The sequence below is a fragment of the Camelina sativa genome, chromosome 18 (genome assembly GCF_000633955.1).
Source record: "Camelina sativa cultivar DH55 chromosome 18, Cs, whole genome shotgun sequence".
NCBI classification, from domain to species: domain Eukaryota; kingdom Viridiplantae; phylum Streptophyta; class Magnoliopsida; order Brassicales; family Brassicaceae; genus Camelina; species Camelina sativa.
The window spans coordinates 9034547-9057831 of NC_025702.1; the positions used below are offsets into that span (position 1 = coordinate 9034547).

Genomic DNA, 23285 nt, shown 5'->3' on the forward strand with positions numbered 1-23285 from the left:
ATATATATCTTCACAAAACACATTAATTAATTTAAGCTTTTCATCACACATGCATCTTTATTGTCGTGAGTAAATCTTGCAAACATCACATATGCATTTTTTTTCGTGAGTAAATCTTCGATTTCTTATATATATATATATCACTGGGTTATTTATTTTGAAAGTTTTATTCATCTTGTACGTTTGTTGTTCATATTTTTCATATAATGGTCCAAAAATTATAATATATAGTGAAGGACGATATATATATATATATATATATATATGTCATGATTTGCAGTTTGGAAACAAAATGTACATGTAAAAAATTGATGAACGCTTTAACTCCAATTCATGTCAAATGTCTCAACATCATATATATTTCTTTACCATATATATAAACTCTATGCCAAAATCCTTGATTCCTAAGAGACATAACAAATTAAAACTAACCTCAACCCTAATTTAAGTATTAAAGACATTTTGTCGACTTCATACCAAATAATTCTTAATCTATTGATATGTACTGCCACTGTGAACAGACTATACTACTCTTTGGCTATTTTTTTGACCTTATAACGAGTTTGACCAAATGACCAAGGTGTTTTTTGTTTTTGTTTGGGGTTTCGTTTGCTATCTGTTTGTTTTTACATGAATAAAGCTTAATACAACATGAATAAATTAATCAATATTTCATCCGTTCCATTTAAAATCTTATTTTTAACATAATATAATAGAAAAAAGTTTCTTAAATATTGAGTAAACCAGAATTTTAAGAAAGCTAGAAGAGAAATCCCTTTGACAAACGTTTTCCATGTCGTCGTCACCTTTCTCTACTGATCCCATATCTTGCAAATAAGTATTATATAATTTTGTACTAATTAGACGCTATCGGTGGTTATAGAATTCGTTGGTTTGATTGTTTAGTTATATTACGTGGTTAGCTTAGTATTGGATCATATTTTTAAATTTTAATATATTCATGCAAACGTTTGTTTTGGTTTGATAAGTTACTAGATTCTTTGTGGCACAATGAAAAGTTACTAGATTTTTTTTTATTTTTTTTTAACTGCCACATACTTTTGCAATAATGTGAGAGGAATCATTCATGAATATGAAGTTCATACTATAATCAATTGATCGCTTAATTTCCTTATAACAATTTCCTAAACCCTCTTATTTGTTATAGCAATATACAAGTTTTTCAATTTTCATATCCATTTAAATCACCTCTTTTAACATTTTCAAAATAATATCATATACATCTTTATTGTCAAGCTTTTCATCACGCTTGCATCTTTATGGTCGTGAGTAAATCTTGCAAACATCACATATGCATTTTTTTTCGTGAGTAAATCTTCGATTTCTTATATATATATATATATATATATATATAGGTGATTATAGAATTCTATTATTTAATTTTAAAAATAAACCTGAAGATAATAAATTTATCGTGAGAAAATGTTAGTTTTGAAAAGAAAAAAATATTGTTATTGTTATATAAAAAACATAAAAGTACTATTGGAGGATAGTCTCATTGTTGAAAATTGAAATAAAACTCTCAATATTTATCTTCACTTATCATTTCTAAATTATTATTTTTTACATCCCTTCACTTATCATCTAAAATCTTCATTTTTAAAAAGAAAAAAAATCTCTACTTTGTAGTCAAATAAAAAATCTTAACGGACCTAGCTAGAGAGGTTCAACTGGCTCATCAAGCTAAGAGGATGACGAAACCGGCGCCGGCGAGGGAGGAACGGTTAATAGGTTGGTCTCGTCCACAGAGGGAACCCGGGTTTAGCAGCTGCCGGTGGTGTTTTAAGAGATGAAACAGGGGAATGACAGACAGGTTTTTCTCTTAATATTGGTATTTGCTCAGCTCCAATGGCGGAATTGTGGGGGGTATACTATGGATTGTGTTTGGCATGGCATAAGAGAGTGGAGCGGTTGGAGTTGGAGGTGGACAGTGAGATAGTGGTCAGTTTTTTGCGGACAGAGATTAGTGTGACTCATCCGCTGTCTTTCCTAGTATATATGTGCCATGACTTCATATTAAGGAACTGGGTGGTCCGGATTACGCATGTGCATGGAGAGGCTAACTGTCTTGCCGATGACTTAGCTTCCTATACTTTTTCTTTACAGCTTGGTGTTCATTTGTTTGAGTATGTTCTGCATTGTGTTGCGGTTTTGCTTTTGGAGGATGTTAGTGGTTATGTTACACCACGAACGGTTTGTATTTGATTTTATTTTTTCTTAATAATAAGACTCTCCTTGTTCTACCCAAAAAAAAAATCTTAACCAAAATATCAAATTCCTATCATCCCAATTTCAATACTTTGACTTTGACTGACGGAAAAATAGAAACGCCGTCTAATTTCATATTGAGATAGAAACAAATCTGTAAAACTAGAATCTAATATGGAATATTCGCTAAAAGCTAATAAAATCTTTTTTTATAGCAACCCTAAAATGTGAATAATATATATTTAGGCGCCTTTTTCTGATTTTGTTTCATTTTAAAAAATTTAGTTTTAGCGCCGTTTATTGCCGCGCGTCGTTTCGATCTCCCTCTCTCTCTCTCCCTTTTTGATTTTATAGTACTCTCTCACTCTTCTTTCCTCTCAAAAATCAAATCAGTCCTTTCTTTAACCTCTCTCTCCCTCTCTCTCTCTCTCAGACCGACCTAGGTTTCGCGCCTCTCCGGCTGATTTTCGCGTTTCTCCGGCTGATTTCGCTTCTTAACGTAAGTTTATCAGATCAATTTTTCTGAATTTTGTGTTGATTTTTCGAGCTACAGTGATTGTTAAAACCCTAGATTCGGGAAATTTTAGCTGGGGTTTTTGATTTTTTTTTTTTTTTTTGATTTTTTTTTGCGTCGTTTTAGCAATGCGGTGTAGTAAACGCTTTGATTACGTATTCTCGTGTGTGAATTATAGTTCAATTGCGTTATAATGATGTTTTTTTGTGGGTGAATTTGGTTATGAAATTAGGGTTTTTGAAAATGGTGGAAAATGGGGCTAAGGCTATAAAGAAGGGAAAGAAGAGAGCACTTCCAGAGATTAGCAAATCAGAGGAAGTCTCGAGGACGAGGAGGCCAAGGCGCGCTGCAGCGTGTACGAATTTCAAGGAGAAATCTGTCCGACTCGATGAGAAATCTGCTACTGTTGAAGTAAAGAGACAGCAGACTGTTGACGAGGAGATCGTCGCGTTAATGTTAACGACTCTAGAGGGTGGTGACATCGAACCTCGTCCAACCAGGAGGCTGAATGATTTCGTTTTGTTTGATTCAGATGGTGTCTCACAGCCTGTGGAGATGTTGGAGATTAATGACATATTCATTTCTGGAGCTATCTTACCTTCAGATGTGTGTTCTGACAAGGAGAAAGAGAAGGGTGTGAGGTGTCCATCTTTTGGAAGGGTTGAGCATTGGAGTATTTCTGGTTATGAAGATGGTTCCCCTGTGATTTGGATCTCAACTGAGTTGGCGGATTACGATTGTCGTAAACCTGCTGCTAGATACAAGAAGGTTTATGATTATTTCTTTGAGAAAGCGCGTGCTTCTGTTGCTGTGTATAAGAAGTTGTCTAAGTCTTCGGGTGGGGATCCTGATACGAGTCTTGATGAGTTGCTTGCTGCGGTTGCTAGGTCAATGATTGGGAGCAAGTACTTTTCTAGTGGTGCGGCAATCCAAGACTTTGTTATATCTCAGGGGGAGTTTATATATAACCAACTCGCTGGTTTGGATGAGACAGCCAATAAACATGAAACAAGCTATGCTGAGATTCCTGTTCTTGTAGCTCTCAGAGATGAGAGTAGTATAGTTGACAAGGCTTTCCAGATGGAAGGAAAACCATCTAATGGGGTTCTGAGGATTGATGGAGTTTCTGAAGTTTCGGAGACCAATGGCTTGACATCGAAGCAACTGGTTGATGGTGTTGATGAGGACAGAAGATTTGCTAAACTGTTACAAGATGAAGAGTATAGGAAATCTATGCAGCGGCGGCCCAGAAAATACAGCAGCTCAGCTTCTGCTTCAAATATGTTCTACATTAAGATCAATGAAGATGAGATTGCCAGTGAATATCCTCTCCCGTCCTACTATAAGAGCACCAAAGAAGAAACAGATGAGCTTCTGCTTTATGATGCTTGGTATGAGCTTCACGCTGATGACCTGCCTCACAGGATGCTTCACAACTGGGCTCTTTACGACTCTGATTTACGGATGATATCTCTTGAGCTTCTTCCGATGGAACAATGTGATGATATTGATGTCACCATTTTTGGGTCAGGCGTGGTGACTGACGATATGGGACTGTGGTTTTCTCCAGCAAATCCCGACAGTGGTTCCCAGTCGCACGATCCTGATGGGATGAGCATATTTCTCAGTCAAATAAAGGGATGGAAGATTGAGTTTGGGGCGGACGGATATATCTCCATTTCTATACGAACAGATATGGCCTGGTAATCTTACTATACTACTATTTTGTGCTTCATGTTTCTGCGTTGTTTTTTTTTTCTTCTGTGGCTGATCTATAAGGTATATGCAGGTATCGTCTTGGAAAGCCGTCAAAGCAGTATGCCCTTTGGTATAAACCTGTTCTGAAAACAGCAACGGTTGGGATACACATTATTACATTGCTCGACCATGAAACTAGGTTTGGAAAGCTTTCATTAGCAGATGTCATAAAGAGACTGTCTGGGTATTCGATGAATGATAAAGCTTACATTTCTTCTGATCTCGTGGCTGTTGAGAGATATTTGATTGTCCATGGACAAATTTTCATACAGATGTGTGCAAAATATCCCAACAATGATTTAAAAAGGTGTGCATTTGTTGTTGGTCTTGCAAATAAATTGGAGGATAGGCACCACTCAAAATGGATCATCAAGACGAAGAAAATTTTGCAGAAGAAAGAGAATCTGAATCCAAGGGCAGGCATGGCACCTGTGGTATCCAAGAGGAAATCTATGCAAGCAACAACGACACGCCTGGTCAACAGAATTTGGGGAGAGTTTTACTCTAATTACTCTCCAGAGGATTCATTGCAGGCGATTGGTGCAGCAAATGAGGAGGTAGAGGTGGAAGACGAGGGCGAAAATGGGGAGGAAGAGATTGAAGAGGAAGGTGAAAATGAAGATGTCACGGAGGACACTGTAGCAGAACCTGCTGAAGTTCAAAAGCCTCATGCTCCTAAGAAAATTCGAGCCAGTTCTGGAAAAAGGGAAATACGATGGGATGGCGAGAGTCTAGGAAAAACATCTGCTGGTGAGCCTCTCTATCGACAAGCCCTTGTTGGAGGGGAAACAGTGGCTGTAGGTGGTGCTGTCACCTTGGAAGTTGATGATGATTCAGATGAACTTTCGGCCATCTATTTTGTGGAGTACATGTTCGAAAGTACAGATCACTGCAAAATGTTACATGGTAGGTTCTTACAAAGAGGATGTAACACAGTTCTGGGGAATGCATCCAACGAGAGGGAACTATTTCTGACCAATGAATGCACGACTGTACAGCTTAAGGACATAAAAGGAATAGTCGGCTTTGAGATTCGATCAAGGCCATGGGGGCATCAGTATAGGAAAGAGAACATCGCTGCAGATAAGCTTGACCGGAATAGAGCATTAGAAAGAAAAGCAAAAGATTTGCCAACAGAATACTACTGCAAAAGCTTGTACTCACCTGAGAGAGGGGGATTCTTTAGTCTTCCACTAAGTGATATTGGTCGCAGTTCTGGGTTCTGCAATTCATGTAAGATAAGGGAGGATGAAGAGGAGAGGTCTGCAATTAAACTAAATGTTTCAAAGACAGGCTTTTTCTCCAATGGGATTGAGTATTCTACTGAGGATTTCGTCTATGTCAACCCTGACTCAATAGATGGATTGAAGGAGGATATCAGAACTGTTTATAAGTCTGGGCGGAACATTGGGTTAAGAGCATATGTTGTTTGCCAATTGTTGGAAATCGTCCCGAAGGAATCTAGAAAGGCTGATTTGGATTCCTTTGATGTGAAAGTTAGAAGGTTTTATAGGCCTGAGGATGTTTCTGCAGATAAGGCCTATGCTTCAGACATCCAAGAAGTAAGAACTATTTCTTATATCTGGTAATGTTTTAATTGGGGAAGGTTTCTTCTCAACTTTATCTTACAATCTTTTTCTCTTTCTTTTTGCAATTTCTTAAGTTGTACTACAGCCAGGAAACATATGTTCTCCGTCCAGGAGATATAGAGCGAAAATGTGAAGTAAGAAAGAAAAATGATATGCCCTTATGCCGCGAATATCCAATATCAGATCATATTTTCTTCTGCGAACTTTTCTTTGATTCCTCCAAAGGTTCTCTCAAGCAGGTATATATCTATTCACTTTAGTTTCTGTCAATAGATTGTGTCTCTAATTAATACGTTATGATTATTGTTCCGATACAGTGTTGAACTGTTTCTCTTAATTGTTTTGTAACAGTTGCCCGCCAATATGAAGCTGAAGTTCTCGACTATTAAAGACGACACACTTCTAAGAAAGAAAAAGGGAAAGGGAGTAGAGAGTGAAACTGAGTCTGGGATTGTCAAGCCTGATGAGCCACCTAAAGAGATGCGTTTGGCTACTCTAGATATATTTGCTGGTTGTGGTGGCCTGTCTCAGGGACTGGAAAAGGCTGGTATGTATTATCTTCAGTCAACTCTTAATATTCCAAAATGCTTGAATAAGTTGTATTAATATTCATGTTATATGTACAAGGTGTATCTGATACAAAGTGGGCAATTGAGTATGAAGAGCCAGCTGGGCAGGCTTTTAGACAAAATCATCCTGAGTCAACAGTTTTTGTTGACAACTGCAATGTGATTCTTAGGTAAAATAGCCAACAAGTTAAATGCTTAATCTGTTTGCGTGGCTATTTCTTGTATTTTGATCAGTTTGTTGAGATTACTCGCAGGGCTATAATGGAGAAAGGTGGAGATCAAGAGGATTGTGTCTCTACTAAGGAGGCAAATGAACTCGCAGCTAAACTTGATGAGGACCAGAAGAGTACTCTGCCAATGCCTGGTCAAGTGGACTTCATCAACGGAGGACCTCCGTGTCAGGTATATATTTCAGATTGTTGCAATACTTGTGTAAAATTTTTGTTGAATAAGTGAAAAGCTCTTAACTTGTGCAATTTGGCAGGGCTTTTCTGGGATGAACAGATTCAACCAAAGCTCCTGGAGTAAAGTTCAATGTGAAATGATATTAGCATTCTTGTCATTTGCTGATTATTTCCGGCCAAGGTATTTTCTTCTGGAAAACGTGAGGACCTTTGTTTCATTCAATAAAGGGCAGACATTTCAGCTTACTTTGGCTTCCCTTCTCGAAATGGGTTACCAGGTAAAATCTTAACGCTATAAAATTGATTGTTCTTTATTAGGCGTTAGTATGCTATGTGGGCAATGGTTTGCAGAATACAGTGATACTAAATTTAACCTCTTTAACATGATGTTTTCCAGGTGAGATTTGGTATCCTGGAGGCTGGTGCATATGGAGTATCCCAATCTCGTAAAAGAGCTTTCATCTGGGCAGCTGCGCCCGAAGAAGTTCTCCCAGAATGGCCTGAACCGATGCATGTCTTTGGTGTTCCGAAGTTGAAAATCCCTCTATCCAAAGGCTTATATTATGCTGCTGTTCGTAGTACTGCATTTGGTGCACCTTTCCGCCCGATCACCGTGAGAGACACAATTGGTGATCTTCCACCAGTAGAAAACGGAGAATCCAGGACAAACAAAGAGGTATGACAACACATCAGGAGAAAGTATCTATACATACATATCTGTTAAACACAACAACGTGAACCCATTTGAATTTTCTTTTGTTGGGAAATTCTTGTGTCTTGCAGTATAAAGCTGAAGCAGTCTCGTGGTTCCAAAAGGAGATAAGAGGGAGCATGATTGCTCTCACTGATCATATATGCAAGGAGATGAATGAAATAAACCTCATTCGATGTAAGACAATCCCAAAGAGGCCAGGTGCTGATTGGCGTGACCTGCCAAATGAAAAGGTCAGTCCTATACATCCTACTACGGCAATTGCTTTGTCAGTTGGACCACTGGAAACTAAAAGAGTTGCCTTTCAAAACTAAAGATCAACCTAATTGCTTTGTTTTACAATTACAGGTAAAGCTATCAACTGGGCAGGTGGTAGAAATGATTCCCTGGTGTCTGCCAAACACAGCTAAGCGCCACAACCAGTGGAAGGGACTCTTCGGGAGACTAGACTGGCAAGGCAATTTTCCAACGTCCATTACCGATCCTCAGCCCATGGGCAAGGTGGGAATGTGCTTCCATCCTGACCAGGACAGAATCCTCACAGTCCGTGAATGCGCTCGATCTCAGGTAAGAACAATTCTATGTTCCTAGTCAGTCCTCTAGCATCAGGGTTTTGACTTTTGAGTTTTTTTTTCGGGAAATAGAGTTTGTATTAAGTTTTAACAATACGGTGAAATGGTTGTGTATGAAAACTGCAGGGGTTTCCGGATAGCTATGAGTTCTCAGGGAACATAATACACAAGCATAGGCAGATTGGGAATGCAGTCCCTCCACCATTGGCGTTTGCTCTTGGTCGTAAGCTCAAAGAAGCCCTACATCTCAAGAAGTCTCTTCAACAACAACCCTAAATGAGATTCAGATTTGGCATGTCCTTTTTAATGATAGTAGTAGTCATTATGATCCTTCTCTTGAATGAAACTCATATTATTGGTGCTGGTACTTTTGGTTAAGAAAAGCCTAATAAGAAGAGTTTTTGTATATTCTATCTATATTCGGATTGGAAATCTTATTATATTGTGTCTCAATTATGTTTGTCAATCAAGCAAGCAATGATGTATGATTGTATAAATTTGCTTTGTCAATTGGGTAAAAAAGACTTCATGAAAATTTTAAGAAAAGAGAACTTTTTCAATCATATTGCGTCGAAAAAAAGTTGCGTTGTCACACTCTTATGTAAATGGACTCATCATAACCTATAAAACAATTGGGCCCATCAGGCCCACAAACCAAATCCAAGCGTTTTCTTGCAAATAAACTATAACCACACCTCCAAAAAACAAATCTTATTAATTCTGCAAGTTGATGTATAATCACGTGACCAAGTAAATAGGACCGGACATAGAAGAAGAAGAAGAGGTAGTGATCCTCTGTTGCCGCTCCATGTTAAGCTCCCGTAGACTCAAATATTGATGAACCGCCGACGTCGTAGCCATCGTTCGGTACGGTGTGCTCGAACCGCTCCAGCTCTCCGTCACGTAAACCGGACCAGATATCGAACCGGCTCTAAAGTTCCTAGCCCTAGCAATGTGAACGTCGTCGTCGCTAGTACGGTCGTCAAACTCATTATTGTTGTCTCCACCGGAGCATCGTGAGATTGGCCATTTCCGACGTTTCAGGAAGAACAAAGCGTTCTTGCACCATAACCAACGCTTCTTGTTCTTGTTCTTGTTCTTGTTCTTGTTCTTGTTGTGAAGAGTGGTCCGGATCAAATCGTCTTTCGATATAGGTTTCTGAAGCTTGAACTGAAACGTGTCAATGGAGGACTTGTGCTTCTTTGCTTCTTCCAAAACCTTACAATATATACAAAAAAAAAAGAAGCAAAGTTATATAGCTAGCTCTATATCGAAACCCTAGGAAGAAATAAAGTGGAAGAAGAAGAAGAGAGAACCACCTGAAAGTAATGGATCTGGGGATCGAAGCCATAATCACTGAAATGTTGAGATTGGAGCATTGGGAAAATTGGAGTTTTGTTGTTTTTGTTAGACATTTGGTTGAAATGAGTTTAACTTTTTTGGTTTTTTTTGTAGTGTCCCAAAGAGAAAAGGTGTTTTAGTGTGTTTTTTGGTTGATTCAATGCTTCTTCACTCTCTTGTCTCTTTCTACCTTCTTTTTCGGTTAGTAGTACATACTATCCCAAATACTACTTCCAAACTACATTACATATTTTAGAAAATAAAGACTCGTAGTTAATAAATCAATAAAACTAGAATTTGTATTCTGCAACCGATCACAAGGGAATTGTTTCTTATTATGGTACCAAGGAATTTGCATGGGTCCTTCTCATCATTTATTTATTCTCACAGACACATTTACTACGTTTACGTATTAACCATAAAGAATTTGAGATGACTTTCACAAGAAGCATATGACTATTTTTACACTAGACTTTACTCCAAACGAGTGGTTCTTTAAGACAAGGGCTAGATGAAAATTTAGGATGCCAGATAACTTTTAACTAGAAGGGTTCTTTAATTCTTTTATTCTCTAAATTATAAAAGATTTGTTTTTAATATATTTTTAGGTAATTAATATATATGGTTGGTGGCTTGGTGCCTTGGTGTGGTAGTGGATCTTTGGAAATCGAGACTTGAGATTGGAGCATATTGGGAAAAATTGGATATTTGTTGTTAAGAAATTGGTTAAAGGGGTAGAGAAAAGGTGTTTTAATATTTGCTTGATTCAATGCTCTTTTCTCTTCTTCAGTCTTCTTTACTGATCTCTTGTCTCTTTCTTTCCGCCACCTTTTCTGTTAGTCCATTCCCAAATACTTTCAAACTCTATATTTTTATAAGTGGAGACCCGTTAATAAATAAATAAACCTTAGATTCTGCATTTTGTATTCGATCACATGTAAATGATTTTCTTATCATATGGTCCCTCAGAACATTGTCGTAATTTTGACGACTTATTATATATATATATATATATGTATGACCCATTAGAATATTAGATACATCATACATATAATGATAAAACTATAAAATTGTTATCCTATTATATAAATTTTGATGTTTCTTATAAGAATTTGATCATGTAGCTACTAGCGGATGTACAACATATGTGTCAAGTTATTACTCAATTAGATTTTCGACACATATTAAAAGATTATTAATAGAAAAATACACTATAGTTCAACATGTGGAAAATTATAATTTATAAGATTGTTTCCGCTATCAATTGATTATATATCCACCAAGTCATGCCAAAACACCATCCAACAAAATCTAAAAAGCTTTGTAGTCTTCGATCCATAGAACAATGAAACACTCTTAACCAATAGAGTACCTAAAGAAAAAGTCAAAAAGTAATTTTCTCTTTTGAACCTAAAGGAGTAGGAATCCAAGTAAGGAACATACTACTAGACAAGAGATGAGAGTAGAAAACCATAATTGCAATGACAAGAACATAGCCATTATAGATCCATGGACAAGAAGATCATATATTGCTTGAACAAGTACAGTTGAGAGTGACTCTCTCTTTAGACGTCAGCTTGGTATGAACTATAATTTCTTAAAAAACTAAATGTATGTAATGGATTATAATTTTTCATCTTCCGTTACATTTATGTAGATTAATTGACCAAAACTATGAAAAGTTGAAGTTCTTTCTTAGTTGTTCTTAACCAACTACAATGACATGTACAGAAAATTATTCACCTGCAAAATTTTATTATTTAAAACAGAAACTGGAAGATAAAAAATCACAAATTGGAATCTACTGCATATTCCCCATGTAAGGCACACGAGTTGGTGGAATCCACAAGTTACCACGTAAAAACCTAGCAGGAGTGAATCTAAGAGCTTGCTTTGGCGAGAGTTTCTTAATTCCAGGCCACTTAACACGTTGTGATTGATCTGAGCCAAGCCCATTATTCTCATACTCAGCATAGTAAAGCGTATTAAGTGCAAAACTACCATTCCAAGGAAGCCATCCCGCTGGATCAACAACGTCTTCTATGGTTGTTCTCATTATAATGGTTCTTGAGAACTGTTTCCATGGCCTTCCAAGATATGCTTTGTTTATAGATTTCACGGGAATGTACTCCGGTTCTCCGGTAATGTGGCAGTTGTCTAGCACGAGTCCGGTTGATTCACGTTCATTGGTCCGTCCTTGGGCTGTGATCATGCAAGACTGACCTTTCATTGGTTTTCTAACCACAATGTTACATTTTTGTAAAACTACTTTTCCATCTCCGAAGATGAAGTCAACAGTGCCTGAGATTGTGCAGTCACGGTAGAACTGACGATGAGAATGGAGGTAGAGTGTGTCTTGGTAACCATCGATTTGGCAGTTGTGGAAGACCGCATAGTCTGCGGAGACTCTTAAGGCCACAGCTTGGTGTCCTTCCGGACCAGCAGTGTTTTCAAACCCGATGTTCTTGGCCGTGAAGTTATCACCGTTGATGGCTGTATCAATCCATAACATATTCGAATGAGTTAAACAGAGTTGGGATTAAAAACAGAGTTGAGATTTAAAACAGAGTTGGGACTCACCAACAGTGGCAGTATGGTATGTCTTGACCTTGCCGATGTAATAGTTGAGACTACCAGTGATCTTAGTTTTGGTTGGTCCATCACCGATGAAAGTGACGTGAGTCATCTTCTTGGTGACGTCAACTTTCTCGTTATAGACACCTTGCTTGATATAGATAACAAATGGCTTTTGGTTGGCTTTAGGGACAATACTCAAGGCCTCATTGATAGTCTTGTACTGACCACTTCCGTCTTGTGCCACCACCACATCAGGTTTCACAACTCCTTGCTCTGCCATGAGCCGTCGAGTGTTTGGTCCAACCCAACTTGGTATACCGTCCTCCGTGGACAAGAGTTTTCTACCGTGGTTTCCATGATCTCCAATTAATCCTGTCACCCAAAATGGTAGCATTTTTCGTTTCTACTACTAGCGTAAGAGATAGACATGTATTTTTAAGTGTACAAGTAACAAATGAAAATAATACCTGTGATGTGCTCTCCGAGAAAGGTAGAGATGCTAGTAATCATAGCAAGGGCATTACTAGTGAGTTCTTTGGATGTTTCAAAGATCTTGTGCATGTCTTGTGAAAGGTTTGAGTTAATTTCCTCAAAAGTATCCATGCATGTTTGTTGATAAGCGATGGAACCACTAAGCCAAACACGGAGATCTTCGACGAAGTCCTCAATATGAGTGATTGAGAACCCATGAAAGTTATGAAGACACTTTTCCAGATCGTCTGTAGCATCAGTCATAAGTTTCTCACACAAGTCCAAAGCCCCTTTGGTCTCGTTGTCATTGGCTGCCTTGGCTTTCAGCTCCCCGGAAGCTTTCTTGACGCTATCTTTTATGGATTGGATGGTGATGTTGAAGCCAAGCTTAATGAGTTCAAGAGGCTGAGTGGAGTCAGGAGAAGCTTTCATGAGACTGTTGACACAAGTCTCTTTGTAATCAGTTGGTGCGCAAACTGCTCGGATTGCCTTGGTGGTTGCTGTAATATGCACAGTGGTGGTTTTGTCTGGATTGCTGGAATTTTGTGTTTTTATGATGGCGACAACGATAACCATGGCAACGAGTAAGGCCGTGAGAATCCCAGCAATGATGCTTTTCTTCTTTATCAATTCACCTTCCAGCCCCATTTTTTTTGTTTGGTGGATTCAATTTCAAGAGAACGTAAAGAAAAGAATTTTAGTTGGAGGGGCTTCTAACTGTTGCAAAGAGCCCTGTTGTGACTCTGTTTTGGTTAGAAGGAAGGAGAAGAGATGAGTGGAGTTAATAATATAATGCAGATGCAAAGTGCTATTATTGGGGTAGAGCATGAGGTTATGAATTAAGGGGTTGTTTTCCCAACAAGTTAAGGTTTTTAGCTTTGGACCGTTATAACTAGGTTTGTGTCTTTACGTCTAAAAATAGTAACTACTATTAGCTCTTGGACACCAACCAGTGAAAAAAAAAAAAAAGACACCAACCAGTGAATTATTGTTTTTGATATTAAGAAAACAAACAAAACAACATTAACACAAACAAGTCCAAAATCAAACCACTCAAGGAAACAAAACCCAACAACTTTTATTTTAGATAACACAAACAAAAGCTCTAAAGAGAGTGTAGAAAATGGAATTCAACCATGTCATGCTCAATTCTCATCTGTTGCCAGCGGGATTGAATTGGCCTGCAAACCAAAAAAGAATTATGCAAGTAAAGTAGGTGAAGACATCCAAAACAGAGGAGAAGTAGTAGTGTGAGTTACACTAACCAGATCACGAAACTTCAAAGAGTAAAACATCTCTAGGTAACGTCGTGTTTCTCTCCTTTCGAGCTTAGACACATGTTTCCAGAATGAATAGACTCCAGCCAGTGTAAGCAGCCTCTCTGAGTACTTCTTCCATGTGTACCTATACATGCACAAGCCCTTATAATATCAGCTGGGTGAAGTGATATTAGAGTTCTGTTGTTGAGCCTGTTAAGGAAAATGAGGCAACCTTTCATAGATTCGCTTGAGCCCCCCTTCAGAGATTTTTACCCAATGATTCGGATTGGTGTTGCAGGTCTCAAAGAAGCTGACCAGGGTAGTTGCAACCTGGTCTGGATGATATGGGTCAATGTGGAACCCTGAAACTCCATTCTCGATAATCTCTGCTGGTCCACCATGACAAGTAGCAAACGTTGGGAGCCCACAAGTCATTGATTCCACAACTGTAAGCCCAAATGCTTCATAGAAAGCAGGCTGTGGTGTCAAAAGAGAGATATTAAACAGTGGTCTGTAAACCTAACAAAAAGTCCAAGTATATGCGAATTATTTCATGTTACCTGAACAAAAACACCTTTTGTGTCTGCGATATAACNAAGAATTATGCAAGTAAAGTAGGTGAAGACATCCAAAACAGAGGAGAAGTAGTAGTGTGAGTTACACTAACCAGATCACGAAACTTCAAAGAGTAAAACATCTCTAGGTAACGTCGTGTTTCTCTCCTTTCGAGCTTAGACACATGTTTCCAGAATGAATAGACTCCAGCCAGTGTAAGCAGCCTCTCTGAGTACTTCTTCCATGTGTACCTATACATGCACAAGCCCTTATAATATCAGCTGGGTGAAGTGATATTAGAGTTCTGTTGTTGAGCCTGTTAAGGAAAATGAGGCAACCTTTCATAGATTCGCTTGAGCCCCCCTTCAGAGATTTTTACCCAATGATTCGGATTGGTGTTGCAGGTCTCAAAGAAGCTGACCAGGGTAGTTGCAACCTGGTCTGGATGATATGGGTCAATGTGGAACCCTGAAACTCCATTCTCGATAATCTCTGCTGGTCCACCATGACAAGTAGCAAACGTTGGGAGCCCACAAGTCATTGATTCCACAACTGTAAGCCCAAATGCTTCATAGAAAGCAGGCTGTGGTGTCAAAAGAGAGATATTAAACAGTGGTCTGTAAACCTAACAAAAAGTCCAAGTATATGCGAATTATTTCATGTTACCTGAACAAAAACACCTTTTGTGTCTGCGATATAACGGTAAAGCTCACCATTTCGGGCACGGTTCATTTGAGCAGCAATCCACCTTAACTGACCATGTAAATCATACTGCTCGATCAGGCTGTGCATCTTTTGTATCTCAGCCATTTCTTCTCTGTCCCTGGACTGATTCACGTCGATGTAGCCACCAACTATAACAAGATTTGCGAGCTCTCTCAGCTTGCTATTCTTGGCATAGCACTCAACTAGCCCAGTCAAGTTTTTCACCCTGTCAAGTCTTGCCATGGAGAAGATGATTGGCTTTGATTGGTCGCTCAGTAAACCACTGCATAAACACAAGAAAATTAAAACATGCAAGCCAATACATATATACTGTCATTCATTAAATAAAAATTTGAAACTTGCATCACACATTTGGACTAATATGTTGTATTGCTGAATCAGAATTGTTGTGAAAGGACTTACACATGCTCATCATTCTGTTCTGCGCTAAAGAGGAGTTCTTCAATTGACTCATGAAGGGCAGTGAGTCTTCTTTCTTTGTCAGAATATGGAAAGTATATGGTCATATCAGCTCCTGGAGAGACTATGTTAAACTTGGGGTCAAAGACATCGATTCCATGAACAACTCGGTAAAGACCAGGAAGAGTGAAAGCTGTGTGGCTCTCGTATTGCCCAACATTATTCTTGTTGTAACAAAAGCAAAACAGTTTCTGTTGGTATTAAACCACAATTCCAGAGGCAAGAGCATGCAGTTGAATATTGGGTGAAATTTTTACCTTCCCGCAATCTCTTGGTATGTGCTGGTGATGATGAAATCAGCATTATTCATGGCAATTAGATCTGCAGTGAATTGACTTGAAAAATGATACTTATCTTCATGGTTTCTCCAGTAAATGTCAGACTCAGGGTACTTGGTTTTCTCTAACGCATGAGCAATATTACACTGCATCTCAGATGGTAAAGGAGAGATCAGAACAGAAGTTTACAAGTCTTTTATGAATAAGATTGAATTTAATATTTTTGTTAGCATAAAACTCATCAACCTGTATCACGCCTAGCTTACTAGCTAACAAAGAAGCAACAAGATTTCCGTCACTGTAGTTGCCAATGATGAGATTTGGTACACCCTGCAACTCTGCAGAAATTTCGTTTGATGCATCCTAGTCACATAGACGTAAGTGTTAGCTAATGTACAGCTGAAAAGGATCATCCTACGTCATATGTACAAGTATATTCTTTAGTTCACCCTAACTCTAGCTAACCCCATCTAAATAAAGAAGCAAAAGAAAAATTTCTGAGTTTAAATAGAAATCTGGCTACTAGTAAGTTCTAACCTCTGCAAAAGTCTCCAGGTATGGCCAGACATCAAACCTCGAGATCCACTTGCGAAGAATGCCTTTTTCAGTCCTAAATGGTATACGCAGAATGTGTGCGTGTTCTGTACCACTAACTTTTTCTAACCTCTGGTTGCACGTTGTTCCTTTTGCTTCGGGTATCAACCTTGTTACCTATACAAGCCATCAAGGATACATGAACTTACATTGAAACTTGAATGCTAATGTTTTAAAAAGGAGAAGAACAAAGTAAATAGTCAGTAAGAAAATATACAATGAGAATCTTTGGAATGACATCCAGGCCTTGCTTCTGTATCCTAAGGAGCATTTCATTTTCTAAAGCACGTACTTGATCAAGAATGTACACAACCTGCAAATCTCAACGGTAGAGTATAAGTTGAATCAACAGAAAACCACCAAGTTACCAGAAATGGAAGATTACGACCAAATCTACCTGTCCACCAGTATCAGGCAGACCCAAGACATTGGCTTGGCCAAAGTAACCATGCGGAGACAAAATCACAACATTGAACACCATAGGAATCCTTCCAAGAAACGTCTCCAAGACGGAAGGATCAGGTGCCTGGAGTATGTCCAGAAGGAGATGCACCATTTCTGAAACCTTCTGTGCTGTGTCACCCCACCCCCTTTCAAATCCCAGCCCTTGTAGTCTTCACCAAAGTACATCGTCCAAGAAAGAAAAGGGCAGCATAATTTGTTAGCGAACAAATAAGGGTAAAGAATATGCAGCGAATGACGAAAGAATGAAAGATCTTACTCAAATTCGAATTCAGAGAATGGTGTCGCCAGAGGAAGTTTAGAAAGGAACTCCTCTGCCCTTGCCAAAGCTCCCTGAAGTATGGATATATTCTGTATTCGATCATTCAACATCATGGGCTGCATTATACACAGAGAGTACGGATCAGTCTTATATACAAATTACACAATGTTTATGACCAAAAACTAAGTTCAAGTGTTGAAAAATACTAACACGGCCATCATGTTTGTGAGTGCGGAGAAACTCAAGCAAAGGCTCCAAGCTTTCTTTGTTTCGAAACATAATTGAGGAGAGGTGACGGTTGAGGAACTGAACCCCATTTCCAATGGATGATGACCGAGTTGGGCGAGGAAATGTGGCATTGAAAGGTTCAAAATCAAGCTCAAGAAGATAATTTCCATTGGCACTGATGAAAAAGGTTGACACTTTAAGCATCTAAGCATAGAAGTATACACACAAAAAATTTGCACAAAAGGATTTACTTACTGGCCATTAACAAGCTCTTCCTTAAACCTAAGATATTCAGAAACAGTTAAATGATCTACGCTCAGCTCGTACACATTCACACGGACATATTCCCTAACACCAGGTCTGGGACGAATAGCCAGCGCAACAAATGGAGGCAAAACTATGGCTTCCTGAACACGAAAACTTATTGTGTATCACACATCAATAAAGCCTAAACCGTAAGGTATATGAACATAATAACATAGTCATGAGATTCAACCTCTGCAGACTGCAGAACTTTCATGAATGGACTCTTGTTAACATCTTCAGTTGTTCCATCAACTTTGACAGTCTTAAGGAACTCATCAATCAGCTGGTGGGACTGCAGTATCCCCTTTCCTTGAGCTACATATCTAACGATAACAAACAAAACAATTACTCTTGAGACTCAATCACAACACATATGCAAAGGGTATAATTTTGCATTACGAGTCTCAGGGAGAGAGAGAGAGAGGGTAAAGAAGAAACCTGGAGAAAAGAGAGAGGAGCTCATTGCGTTGAGCAGAGATGGCGTCGTGAACCCATTCACGCATCGTCTCGAACCTACCAGTCGGCATGATTTTTTTTTCTTTTAATCAGAGGCAAAAACACAAACACTTACAAAGCAAACCCAGAAAACACAAAAGGAGAGGACTTTGTTGAAGAAACCACTCCGGCTTATGTATACAAGATCGAAGAAAGACTCCATTATTTGGGTTACTGGTAACTTGGTGAGAAGTGGCGAAGAAAGATCGACACTTGGCGGCAGAGATAACAAAAACCATGGGCGAGGTTCTTCAACACCACCACATGTAACGCTTGATTCGACTTCGAGTGTAACGCCTGTAGTGAGTGGTGGGCCTCCTATTAGTCCTATACATGGTATCCACGTTCAAATTCTGAGATCGCTTTAAACGACGAGCTATGGTTTGTTAACACATATGAAGAAGAAGAAGAAGACCCGCCAAAAATGGATCAGTTTCTTTGTTTTTAATGTTTTTTTCAGTTTCATCTTTTGTTATCTTCATTTTTATCTTACTTATTCACAATTCACATGGTTTTATACAATGGGGAAAAAATTACTATACTAATTCACTAAAATTTTAATACTTAACTTTTCTATCCATACCAAAAAAAAAGATACTTAGCTATATTTAATTATAAATTTTGGAGATGGTCAAGTTTAAATTTTTTTAGAAAAACTGTAAAATTGTATGTCTCCAATGGAAGATACTAATTTTAAGTTTTTAAAAATTCTTAAAAATTATTTTGAAAATTTGTATGCCCCCAAAGATACTTACCTTTGTGTCGATTTCATCCATCAAAGACTTGCCTATCCCGCTCCTGCAGGTTGTGACACGGACCATCAGTTCAAGTACTGAATAAGGGAAATGTGTTAAGAGCTGCACTTTAATAAACTCACCTCGTTCATATCAGATGCCATGTTCTTCAAAGCATCTAAACCTTCAGATATCATGTCCAGACATTGTTTCTAGTTTACACTCAAATAGACAAGTCATATATAGCCACGAATGCTTAAGTGAACAATATAGTAAAATGCAACAAGATAGAATATCTCTTGCCTGCTTAATTTTTCTCATCTCATACTCCTGTCTGATTTGGCTGGATTCATGTGATTATTGAAAGTAATCATCATCAAAACATCCATCTAAGATCCACAATAGAGGTGACTTAGTGACTTGGTTTTAAATCGCGCAAAGCGCACTGTGGCACAAACATCCTGTTAATGTGCCATACGCCATGGCGCATGCGGCACATCGCAACATGGATATGAGGCGCTTGGTGTTTAAAAGAAAGAAAATAAGAGGTATTCTGCTGAAACTTATTAAAACTTTAGAATAAACTAGCATAAAACAATCCAATCCATCTCAAAAGAAATTAAGAAATACAAGTAAGTATACAACAGTTTTGATTAGTAGATGATTACCTTTTGCAGTAGCTGTAGACGTGTAGACGTGCAGAAGCTGTAGACGTTTAGGACTCGTGAATGAAAGAGATGAGGAGACTAAATAAACTAGGGTTTTCTTATATATAATGGGTGAAAAAATGATCAAATCAAAGATTTTTGATTACATAAAATCAATAATTAAAGATATTATTGAGAAAATCAAATATTTTTTCATTATACGTTTGATATATAAGTAAACTACTATTTTACAGAACAATTTTTTACCTTGTTTGTGCCATAAACCATGTTGCCCTCGCCTCACGCAATGGTCGCATCGGCTATGGCTCATCGTTTCGCTCGCATCATGGATATCGCCTTGCCATAGTGTCCTGTTTCCCTCATCTCCTCACATCATTGCGCAACGCGCCATGGCGCGCCACATGCGCGCTTTTTAAAACCAAGCTTAGTGTTCGTAAACTTCAGGTTGCTCATAGACCCATAACCTGAACAATGTATAGATTAACACTCGAGTTTGAACAAGTTGATCCTTTAAACATGATTTAGACAAATCTCAGTCAATGAACTACCAACATGAATAATTATCTCAACCAGATTCATATCTTGGAAGCCTACTAACTTCAGGTTTTGATGTTACTACCAAAGCAGACAACATGAACACCAAAAAGAAAAAAATTAAACATATATATCTCAACCAGATTCATGTCTTGGAAGCCTAATCCATGCTTTGTCGATATCACAACAATACGAGCATAGCTCCACACCATCGATTATACAATTTGTGATAATAAGTTCCAAGGATCAGACACTCAAATAACTATGACATTCACTCACATATGCATCAACACACTAGAAAGAAAGCAAAGAAGCAAAAAGATTAACAACCGCAATAAACTGAATCAAAATCTCATATACCTACCTTATTAGTTCTTCTTTGTGCGAAAATAAACTGTAATAACAGTCAAAAATATATATATATATATCAATTAAAAATCGATTTACCTTTAAAGCGAACCCCAAAACTTGAAACTTGAATACGTTAAGTGAAGGTTCATCGAGCTCTTCCTGCAAAATAGAAAAACAATCAATGGATTAGTACCAAATTATATAAAATAAAACCTTAAATCTATGCAAATAACGAAAACCCAAAAACAATTTCACGTTATAACTCAAATTCGACCACAATAGTTTGATTTAGACCAATGAAGATGAGGACAATTAAGAAGAGGGAACGAGACTGAGAGTGGGTGAACGAGACAGCGACCGAAGAACAACACATAGATCGAGAGGGAAAATTAACGGAGATTGGCAGATGGAGACAGAGACTGAGGATTCAGAGTGACTGAGAGGAGGCCATTGTTGTTGGTCATGCGGTGGGAAGTGGGAACGGTTCGAATTTCGAAAGGAAAGAGAGAGAGGACGAAAAGGGTCGAAGAAGTTTTTTTTTTTTTTTTTTTTTTTTNTTGTTAATTTGAGCAACCAATCATAAAGGGACACATATGACAATCCTAAAAATACTTAACTTAGGATCAATTTCAACGTTAATAATGTATTTTGATTAATTTTTAAGCTTAAACATCTCTTCGAAATCTCTAAATACCCACCGTTGGACAATGTCTCAAAGCAGTAGTACTAGTACCCATCTATATATATATAAAGTTAACTTTGCTCACTTCTCCTTCCTCCATATCAGCATCCACCTAATCAATTTTTTTTTATATAAAAAATACTATTTTTAATATTCATTCATTGCATATTTATTACTTATAATTAATAATAGTAAAAAATAAATAAATAAGGAATTAACTATAATTAACTAAATTTTAAAATAGTATAAACAATAATATAATGTTTTAATAAATAATAAAAATAATTACTATCTAAAATGAATTAAGTAAAATAAATGAAAATTTTAAAATAGTAACAATAATACTATAAATTTGTTTTAGTAATAATATTATTATTAAAATTATAACCAAAAAATGATTATATTCCAAAATCTAGACTGGTTAATGAGTTTTAGAATGTAAGTAAGATTTTAATGAATGGTGGAGTAAAAAAACAAGTTATGTAATTGTATTTATAAAAATCTAAACATGAAAATAAAATTGAAGTGAAATATTAGTTTATAAGAAACATATAGCATAAAGATTTATTATTAAATTTTACTTATAAGAAAGAAAAGATTAATTACTTAACTTAACTTAACTTAAAATTTTTGATCTAAAACAAATACATTGTAAGGGACACACTTTCTTTTGGCAAAACTATGAAAAAGAATTTCAAAAAAATAATCTCTCTAAAAAAACAAAATCAATGGTTAGGAAATATAGAAAAAATGATATGTAAGCCGTTACAAAAAGTGGCATGTGATTTGTGTAAGGTATATCATCAACTGGAGCTACAATTTTATGATGATATAAAACATATATAACAAATATAACATATATATATATATATATAGATTATCAATTGCTTTTAACCCAAAACATTGGTAAAACCAACATATTTAAAATGCACTATGATTTTTTTGAGAAGACGAAGCTGGGGTTGCATCACAAAATTAATATTTGCAAATAACATATGAGATTTTAGAAAAATATGTAACTTGGATTAGTGAATATATATTCATCGTGGGGTTTAAACGTTTCATCATTTAAGCATTCTTAACTTAGTCGGAAATTCTATTATGGCAGATGATGCATTTGGACAACCTCATTATAGAGACATATTACTAAAACTGTTCATGAAACTTTGTATATTCGCATTTAATGTAGGATATCGATATGTTTAAATGGTCTCTATAATTAGGTCAACGATCGACATTGACGTTAGAACTTTTAAAATTATGAATATGAAATAAACTCTTTTAAAGATAAAAGGTTAGAAGATTGTCGACACTATTATTGCGACACTAGAAAATATATGTTATATATATTAGTAAAATAAGTACGCTGTTTATATAGATTTATCTTTTAATCTTCAAATTGTATTCATATTCAATGATTCTTATTGATAATTTTTTTAACTAAAATCCCATGTAAAATCGCAAATAGATATAACAAAGAAATATTATCTTTAAAAATGTATATGTTGTATATCACTGAGTAAAGTAAGTTTACTATTTATAAATCTATGTATATGTTGATCACACTCAAAAATAGATTTATAAATCTATGTATAAATTTATAGATAGACATGAATAGATTTATACTCAAAAATTGAAATGATCATATTTGAGCTCAACAATTTCTATTGATAAGAAATATTTTAAATTTAAATCCCGCGCGTGCGCGGATACAAATTCTAGTAGAATTATAAGTTATAACCTTATTTTTGTAAAAACTTACATACCATACCAATGCCATTAAACAAACATTTAATTTCTGTAAAAATGTAATTTAAATAAATATTAGACTAATAAAATCTTTTAAATATATTAGTTTCAAAAAAATAAGGGAATTTCATGAAGAATGCCATTTTCGTTTGAGAATTTGTCTCAAATGCCAGTTTTTCGTTTTGTCCCCAAAAATGCCATTTTGTG

General features: G+C 36.8%; 4 protein-coding genes across 5 annotated transcripts; 1 reads left to right on the top strand and 3 right to left on the bottom strand.

Annotated features, from left to right (window-relative positions):
• On the top strand, nt 2617-8828 carry LOC104760898 (DNA (cytosine-5)-methyltransferase 1-like). Its single transcript, XM_010483893.1, has 12 exons — nt 2617-2728; nt 2976-4446; nt 4533-6063; nt 6165-6329; nt 6442-6637; nt 6718-6829; nt 6914-7061; nt 7144-7341; nt 7461-7739; nt 7847-8008; nt 8124-8342; nt 8474-8828. The coding sequence occupies exons 2-12, from the start codon at nt 2987-2989 to the stop codon at nt 8621-8623; spliced, it is 4620 nt and encodes a 1539-aa protein (XP_010482195.1). The 5' UTR covers nt 2617-2728; nt 2976-2986; the 3' UTR covers nt 8624-8828.
• On the bottom strand, nt 9038-9952 carry LOC104760900. The gene is made up of 2 exons (XM_010483894.2): nt 9667-9952; nt 9038-9565 (listed from the first exon to the last, which is right to left on the bottom strand). The coding sequence occupies exons 1-2, from the start codon at nt 9760-9762 to the stop codon at nt 9086-9088; spliced, it is 576 nt and encodes a 191-aa protein (XP_010482196.1). The 5' UTR covers nt 9763-9952; the 3' UTR covers nt 9038-9085.
• On the bottom strand, nt 11415-13571 carry LOC104760901 (probable pectinesterase/pectinesterase inhibitor 58). The gene is made up of 3 exons (XM_010483895.2): nt 12733-13571; nt 12269-12637; nt 11415-12181 (listed from the first exon to the last, which is right to left on the bottom strand). Exons 1-3 carry the CDS (start codon nt 13382-13384, stop codon nt 11490-11492), a joined length of 1713 nt encoding a protein of 570 aa, XP_010482197.1. The 5' UTR covers nt 13385-13571; the 3' UTR covers nt 11415-11489.
• Nucleotides 13774-18499, bottom strand: LOC104763273 (sucrose synthase 2). Of its 2 annotated transcripts, XM_019240452.1 has the most exons (16): nt 18304-18499; nt 18056-18188; nt 17815-17966; nt 17542-17734; nt 17329-17447; nt 17005-17221; nt 16825-16920; nt 16551-16724; nt 16260-16376; nt 15993-16159; nt 15679-15903; nt 15252-15538; nt 14556-14590; nt 14228-14472; nt 14002-14140; nt 13774-13917 (listed from the first exon to the last, which is right to left on the bottom strand). In XM_019240452.1, the coding sequence occupies exons 1-16, from the start codon at nt 18390-18392 to the stop codon at nt 13882-13884; spliced, it is 2424 nt and encodes an 807-aa protein (XP_019095997.1). In that variant the 5' UTR covers nt 18393-18499; the 3' UTR covers nt 13774-13881. The 2 variants fall into 2 exon arrangements, with proteins under 2 accessions (XP_019095997.1, XP_010484973.2); XM_010486671.2 differs by lacking the exons at nt 14002-14140; nt 14228-14472; nt 14556-14590 and adding exons at nt 14663-14801; nt 14889-15133 and having other exon boundaries at nt 15217-15538; nt 18304-18497.